Here is a 7,769-nt window from a genome sequence, read left to right as displayed (position 1 = left end):
GATACAAGCTTTCGAGCTGCTGTTGGTTGGCTGCCAGGTTAAACAGCTCCACATGCCACGCCCCCACCTGTGTTTCTGTCCAGGAGTGAAGGGCTGTCTGAATTTTGTTTGCAGTTTGGTGGCTCAGGGCCAGCCCCGCTTCACGGCTTCCTCCCATTTCTGGGAAATGTGCAGCTCAGCCTGTTGGTTTTGGTTTCCGCAAACACACAATCCAAAGCAGCTGCTGAGACTGTCACAAAGCTCCCTGTGTTACCAGCACCTTGCAAACTCAATCACACCTGTGCGAAGTGGGTATAAAACCCAACTGAGGCAGAATAGCAGCAATCTAGATCTATTTTCCACTGGTGTAAATGACAGCACGGCGTGGAGACTCAGCCCAGTGCCTGATCTCAGCATTTCACCAAAAGTGGGAGAGTGCTTGGAAGGGGAACAATTTCCCACGTTTCTCTTTGTGCACCAGGCAGGGCTTGTGGAAAGAGTTCATGGTTTCAGGTGTATCCTCTGCTCGGAAGGGGGCTGCGGAAGGGGTTACCAGGCTGCCCTGGGAAGAAGAGAAGAAGACCTGCAATTGCTGAGGATGGAATGATTCACTCCACCGCTGTGGGTAGCGAACAAGGAAAATAACAGAAAAACTGACCAGGTTAATCTACGATGTTTTCCCAGTAGGGGAGGGACCAAATCTTGTTCCACCCCAGGATACAAGAAACCTCTCTGCTTAGCCCAAACCCGTGCCTCACTAAACCAGGGTACCTTTAATCATTAGAGAAAAATCCATTTCTTTTCTTTGTTTCACCCCTGAAGTAACGTCCGGGGAAGTTTTCACACTAACAGCTGATATTGTTCCAGCAGCAAATATTGATTCCCCCGACCAGGCAGGCGCTGCAGGACCAGAAAGGACAGTGCATCAGCTCAGGCTCTGTAAGGTATGTCCCCTGATTGGCTGCACCATGGTGCTGCCAGAGCAGAGATCCAACCCTGCCATGCCAGAACAGCTGAGCCAATTAAGGCAGTGGGGCTGCACCTGAGGCTATACAGATCAGAGAGGGTCTCTCCACAGTGCATTGTGAACCTGGGTCTGTGGGACCTGAGCTCATGGACGCGGTGCTAAGGCAGCAGTTAAGCCCTGTTCTTATGAAGCAAAGTGAGCAGAAATCAGAAATCACAGAAAGTGGCAAGAATGGAGCTGGTTTTGCAAAAATACAGATTCCTAAAGAAATGCTAGGCACAGAACACACAAGCACATGCCAGAACGCCTGATACCAGGAATGGGACAAGCTCATTCCTCAAAAAGTAACAAGGACACACTGCCCCCTCCAAAATCAAAACAACAGTGTAATAAAAATGTTTTAATCAAACCATTCTGTACAAAGCAAAGGGTGGTTTCTTGCTGTGTCAAAGGGTGGCAACCACACACGTCAGAGAGGCAATATAAAAAGTGTTTGTATCAATGAAGTTAAAAAAGTCTCAAAGGGAGTGTCTTTGTCTGGCCGAGTGAGGAACGGAAAGTCCTGCCGTTTACTGAGCCAGTCCATTGTCACGAGCATACATGTATTAAGTGTACTTGTAAAATGTATAGGGTGCTTTTTATCTTGTCTTGTCGGCAATAAACCTGGCCTGGTGCCTCCATTACTAAAACAGATCTCTAGTCTTATAAAGTATCCAATCGTGGTTTGCTGTGTCTGGGATTTTTATATAATTGTCTTCAGTTTATAATGTGCAGGTGTAACCTGTGTGGGAACAAGACTAACCATACCTGTTTCTTTTCCCAGGAAGATGGCTGATTTCACATCGATCTCTGATGACCTAGATGCAGAAGATAGGAATACTCTTCTTGGTATGTCTGTGGCACAAACTAAACAAATTGAGGCTTCTATCAAAGCAGGAAAGTTCTTAGAAGCTGTTTCTGGGGTGCAGAAGTTTAAGAATTTGTCAGACATTGAGTTCAGTATCGCCATCGCAGGAGAGTCGGGATCTGGAAAATCATCTTTTATCAATGCCATCGGAGGCCTGGGAGATGAAGACAAAGATGCTGCTGAGACAGGTGTGATGGAAGTCACCAAAGAACCAGCACAATATTGCCATCCTATGTATCCCATGGTGTTCTTCTGGGACCTCCCAGGGATCGAAAACCCAGATTTTCAGCCAGACGCTTATCTGAAACAGGTGAACTTCAGACACTATGATGTCTTCATCATCATTGCTTCAGAGCGGTTCAGAGCCAACCATATCAAACTGGCCCAGGAGATCCAGAGGATGGGGAAGAAGTTTTACTTCGTGCACTCCAAGGTGGACTTGGACCTGAAAAATGAGAAACACAAAAAGAGGATGAATAAGGAAACAATCCTGGAGAAAATTAGAAACGACTGTGTCAGCAACCTGTCTGGAGAAGGAATGAGCTCCCCACAGGTTTTCCTTTTTTCAAGTAGGAAATTTCAGAAATATGATTCTCCCAAACTGCAGAAAACTTTGCTAAAGGAACTCTGTAGACAGAAGATCAGAGCCACTGAAGCACCCCGGGACAGAGGGTAAGTAGCTCCTTTTTGGTCTGTTGCTTGTTCAGTTCTTTAGTGGGTGTTATATATTTATGCATTGTTTTAAAATAATATCAAGTGGGAAATAAATCAAATATAAAGACCCTGTCCCATATCATCTGTGGGTCCAAATCCTGGAACCCTAAGGCAAGTAGAATTCCCGTTGGCTTTTGAATGCAGCACAACTGAGCACCATTCTCCTTACACAGGCCATCTAATAAACCTTCTTAAATAACTCCCAGTTTTCATTCACATCCCAGACTCCTCGTCCATGGCAGGCTTTGGTTTCTAGACCAAGTTGCTGCTCTGCAAATGTCCTGACTAGGGACCTGTGCTGGAAACGCCACTGAAGATGCTTGTGCACTTGTGGAATGCGCCAATAGGATAGAACACCCGCCAGTTTGTAACAGGTGCAGACACATGACGTGATCCATGAGGACATTCTCTGAGTTGAGATGGGGGGGACCTTTCCCTGCAAGTTGCCCTGAATGTTGCAGATTCAGCAGCCGGGTCCATGGCCTCCACAGTGTTCCTGGCTCCAATACTCAGGCCTCCCACATGAGGTTCAGCAGAGCCTCCGGGACTTTCACTTTAAGGGCACTTCACTCTTCTCAGAGCAGACAGATGCCAAGCTCCATGGCCCCAAGGATTTCAGGGCTACTCTGACGTCCCTGGGCTTATACACCTCAGTGACTTCGAGAAAGCATTATAGGCCCCAGAAATCCACCCGGTTTTTCCCTCTACCAGCCCAGCAGGACTTGCAGAGGAAGAGGAGCAGAGGCTTCAGGCTTAGGCATCCACCCCCATCCTCCTCGACATCAATGCCTGCCCTCCCAGACATTCAGGGGTTCTAAGCAGGCCTTTTGATGGTGCACTTGGGGACGCCATACCAGTCACAAAGACTTTGGACCCAGCTTACTCTTTGGTTGCGGACCGTTTGTCCCACTTCCTCCTGGCACAGTCCCATATTACTATGGACTGTTGGGTTCTGAGCACGGTAGAAGTGGGATATACCCTCCAATTCAGTTCTAACCCCCACCACCACCACTGTTTCCCATTCCTCTTCAAGGACCTCTCTCACAAGCAACTTCTGGCTCAGGAGGTGCAGTCACTCCCAAGGGTGGGAGCCATGGAAAAGGTCCCACAGAATTTAAGGAATATGGAGTTCTACCCCCGTTATTTCCTAATCCTGAAAGCCGAGGGAGGTCTCAGACCTATCCTCGACCTGAGCCAGCTCAACAGCTTCCTCAAGAAACTCAAGTTTTGCATGGTCTCCTTGTCTTCCATCGTCATCTCCCTGGATCCAGGGGAGTGGTATGCTGCCCTCAATTTGAGAGACGCCTATTTTCACATTTCGATTTTTATGGGGCACAGAAGATTCTTCAGATTCATTGTGAGTCACGTGCACTGCCAATTGCCGGTTCTCACATTCAGCCTGTTGGCTGCCCCGCAAGTGTTTACAAAGTGCGTGGCATTTGCATTGGCCTTCTTCAGGAGACCGGGGGTGCAGGAGTACCTTTACCTCGACAACTGGCTGGTCACAGTCCAGACCAGGGCTCAAATGGAGTCCAGCATCTACCTCATCCAGTCGACCTTCCGGGACTCGAGTCTACTTATAAATACGCAGAAATCCACCCTTACCCCAGTGCAGAGGATAGGGTTTATCTGAGCGGTGCTCGACTCTGTCCAAGTCAGAGCCTTTCTCCCAGAAAGGCATTTTCAGGCCATAGTGGCACTCGTAGTGTGCCTCAAGATGCAACCACTGACGACAGCCCAGAGTTGCCTGAGGCTTTGGGATCATGGCCGCACGTACTTATGTAGAGCAGTAGACGAGACTATGCCTCACACCTCTCCAGGCGTGGCTGTCCTCGATATGCTCACCAAACCGCCATCATCTGGACATGATCCTTTTGATTCCTTCCCCAGGTCTTCCCTCCCTCGATCGGTGGCAGGACCCGGGGGCAGTGTGTGGGGGCATGCCGTTCTCACGTTCTCATTCTGATAGGTCTGGTATGGCCCCGCCACCAGTGCTCCGCCGCTCTGTTGGACCTCTCAGTGACGTCACCAATCCCACTGCCTCTTCATGCAGACCTGAGCTCTCAGGACCATTGTCGTCCGCTCCACCTGAACCTCAGGTCCCTCCACCTGACAGCCAGGAAGCTCCATGGCTAATCTGTGCAGAACCAGCCTGCTCAGAGCAGGTCCGTGAGGTTCTACAAGGAAGCAGAAAGCCCTCCACCAAGGCCTCTTATGTGGCAAAGTGGAAGCAGTTCTCTGTCTGGTCTTCCCAGAAGGGTGTCTCATCTACACGACCGTCACTGCTTCTCTAGAGGACCTACTGCACTTAAAGCAGCAGGTTTAACAGTGTCGTCCGTTAGAGTGCACCTGGCAGTGATCTCAGCTTTCCCCCCTTTTCCCCCTGGAGTGAATGGCCGATCTGTTTTTTCAAACACTATTTCTAACCGTTTCCTTAAGGGCCTTGGCAGGTTGTGCTCAAGGTGCGACAACCAGCCTCAGCCTGATCTATCAAAGCACATGGGCCCCTATTCAAGCTGCTGGCTTCTTGCTCACTGCTGTACCGCTCCTGGAAGATGGGCTGCTTAGTGGCCATTACCTCAGCCAGAAGGGCTTTGAAGAGCCGGGCCTTCACTTCGGAGCTACCATACATGGTTTTCTTTAAGACTAAGGTGCAGTAGCGTCTTCAGCCTGCTTTCCTTCTGAAGATGGTCCCTCACTTTCACAGCAATCAAGCTCTCTTCCTACCAGTTTTCTCTGTTTTTCCCCCTTTCTGCCCAGGGGAAGTGCAGTGGGGAGGGGCTGATGGGGTCAGTAATCCCTGCTTTTCAGATCCAGCAAAGCAAAAATTGAAGGGAGGAGGCAGAGGACCGGGGGCACAGGTTTTCTCCAGGCTGTTTTCCGCGTCCAAATCGACAACGTCAAGGAAATTAACAGTTCAGTGACTTGAAATCCCATTCAGCTACTGGGAGCGAATGCAGATTTCCTGTGCTTTCAGCAACTTAAAAGGGAAGAGTTGCAATTACTTCTAAGGCTTTTCCTGGCAGCACAGAGCTCCCTAGCGCCACACTGGGGCATCGGGGCCAGCCCTGATTGCCAGGGGAGAGCCCACTCCCCACTTCCTGCAGCACAGCGCCCCTTAGCGTCGCACAGAGGCTGAACTGGAGCTTTCTCCTTTGGGCATTCTAAACAGTGTATTTAAACTCTAGATTATTGTATTTATTTTATTGCAAGTGGTAACCAATGGCTCCTTTCCTGCAGCCCTGTGGGTCTGTTCCCATGGAAACAAGGACATCTCTTTTTACTGGTCTCGCTCTCACTTAATCAGTTCCTTGCTACGGCAGGGGACCCGGCCATTGGCGCCCCTTGGTGCCCCCGGTTCTCTTCCTGTTGCACACCGTAATTTGGTCTCCTGAGGGTGGTAATGCTTTGGTCTAATCTTGGTTGCAGGTTTGAAGTGGGGTCCTGGGGGCTCTTAGTGGCTGTGACATACAGGAGGTCAGACTGGATAATCCGGAGGTACTGTCTGGCCTTAAACTCTGTGACTCTGACTCTACTGACCGGGGGTTGGTAAATAGCCCATGGGGGGAAAGCTCCCTAATCCTGATTGGAATTTATGTTTCTTTTCCCAGGATGACGAAAGATTCAAAAACTCACTGTGCAGATTCATTTTCAAAATGGGGCAGCAAACTTCCCGGTCTGTCTGAGGAGGAAAGTGAAGAATTCCAGACTGCTGTCAAAGCTGGGAACCTCTCAAAAGCCATTTCAGTGGTGAAGAAGTCTGATGAGTTGTTAAGAAATACTGAGCTCAACATCGCCATCACAGGTGACACGGGCTCTGGTAAGTCGTCTTTCATCAATGCCATAAGAAGCCTGAATGATGATGACGCTGGTGCAGCTCAGACTTGGGTGAAAGAAATGACAAAGGAGCCAACACGTTATCCCCATCCCATGCACCCAAATGTGATTCTGTGGGACCTACCTGGGATTGGAACACCGAATTATCCAGCAAAAACATACAGAGAAGATGTGAACCTTGATGGTTATGATTTCTTCATCATCATCTCAGCGGGGCGCTTCACTGAAGCTGATGCCCGCCTTGCCAAAGAAATCAACAGCATGGGGAAGAAGATTTACTTCGTCCGCTCCAAGGTGGATGTGGACTTGGCTAATGAACAAAGAAAAAGAAATTTCAACAAGGAGAAAACTCTAGAGGTAATCAGAAATGACTGCAAGGACCAGCTGCAAAAAGCCGGTATTATCTCCTCACAGGTTTTCCTGGTGTCGAGATGGGACTTTGACAAGTACGATTCTCCCCGACTGCAGGGGACTTTGGCGAATGAACTTGACACTCACAAGAGATACATTCTCATCTGTGCCCTGCCCAGCACCTCTGAAGTAATCTTGAAAGAGAAACAGAAGGCCCTGCAGGAACAGATCTGGAAGCAAGCCCTGAAGTCGTGCGCTATCGCTGCTGTTCCTCTTCCTTTTCTCTCGGTTCATTGTGATGTCAGCATCTTGGTGGATAACATGACAGAGTATTGCACGTCCTTTGGCCTGGATGATGATTCCCTCGCTTCGCTCGCTAAGCAATTTCGGAAGTCTGTTGTTGATCTGAAGTCAGTGATAAAGTCCTCTCTGGCCAAAGATATATCAAGAGATGAGGCTTTGAAGAGACTCCGAGAGGCTACAGGGGAAAGAATGATGACAGCTAAATATTTTCTCAGTTTGGTACCAGTGCTTGGTACTGGGGTAGCAGCAGGAAGATCTTACAAAGTGACATATGAAATGCTACATACGTTTCTGGATGAAGTTGCAGAAGATGCTCAGCGAGTCCTGAGAAAGGCTCTGGAAGGAGCAGAGAAGATTTAACAACAATGTAACGAGGCAGGGCTTCTCTCCAGCCTGCCAAGGACAAAGGGCCACAGCCCCACGGTCTCTTTTCTGCAGTTTTATTGTCCCAAACTTAAACAAACCAACAGACAAAACCATTTCTCAGCTCACACTTGCACTGTGGACTTCCACTGCCTTCGGTCCCAGTCGTCTCTGGCCATTCTGCTGCTCCTGCTTCCTACAGCCTCCTGCCTCTCTCTCAGCCAGTCCTCCCTCAGTGGGTCTCTGTAGGGTCTGTCCACACTGCACATTACGCCTGGCTCCGACTCAGGTTTGAGCCTAAGCCCTGCTTCCTTCCACACTCAGTTCAATCTGACTCAGGGCACTGAG

At 49.2% G+C, this 7,769-nt stretch overlaps 2 protein-coding genes across 2 annotated transcripts; both read left to right on the top strand.

Moving 5' to 3' along the window:
• The first annotated feature begins 1,773 nt into the window (after positions 1 to 1,773).
• Positions 1,774 to 2,529, top strand: LOC137151429 (interferon-gamma-inducible GTPase 10-like). The gene has a single exon (XM_067545693.1). It carries the CDS (start codon positions 1,774 to 1,776, stop codon positions 2,527 to 2,529), a length of 756 nt encoding a protein of 251 aa, XP_067401794.1.
• A 3,626-nt stretch (positions 2,530 to 6,155) lies between these two features.
• Positions 6,156 to 7,418, top strand: LOC137151428 (interferon-inducible GTPase 5-like). The gene has a single exon (XM_067545692.1). The coding sequence runs from the start codon at positions 6,180 to 6,182 to the stop codon at positions 7,416 to 7,418; it is 1,239 nt and encodes a 412-aa protein (XP_067401793.1). The 5' UTR covers positions 6,156 to 6,179.
• The last annotated feature ends 351 nt before the right edge of the window (positions 7,419 to 7,769 follow it).

The sequence above is a fragment of the Emydura macquarii genome, unplaced genomic scaffold, assembly GCF_026122565.2.
Source record: "Emydura macquarii macquarii isolate MOO-44397 ecotype Brisbane River unplaced genomic scaffold, CSIRO-AGI_Emac_v2 contig_1062, whole genome shotgun sequence".
Classification (NCBI taxonomy): domain Eukaryota; kingdom Metazoa; phylum Chordata; order Testudines; family Chelidae; genus Emydura; species Emydura macquarii.
The sequence above is the reverse complement of the archived record's forward strand: the minus strand, read 5'-3'. Positions and strand labels throughout refer to the sequence as shown.

Excerpts from the sequence above, each read along its gene's own strand:
- LOC137151429 (XM_067545693.1), top strand. The coding sequence starts at position 1,774 with ATGGCTGATTTCACATCGATCTCTGATGACCTAGATGCAGAAGATAGG.
- LOC137151428 (XM_067545692.1), top strand. The coding sequence starts at position 6,180 with ATGACGAAAGATTCAAAAACTCACTGTGCAGATTCATTTTCAAAATGG.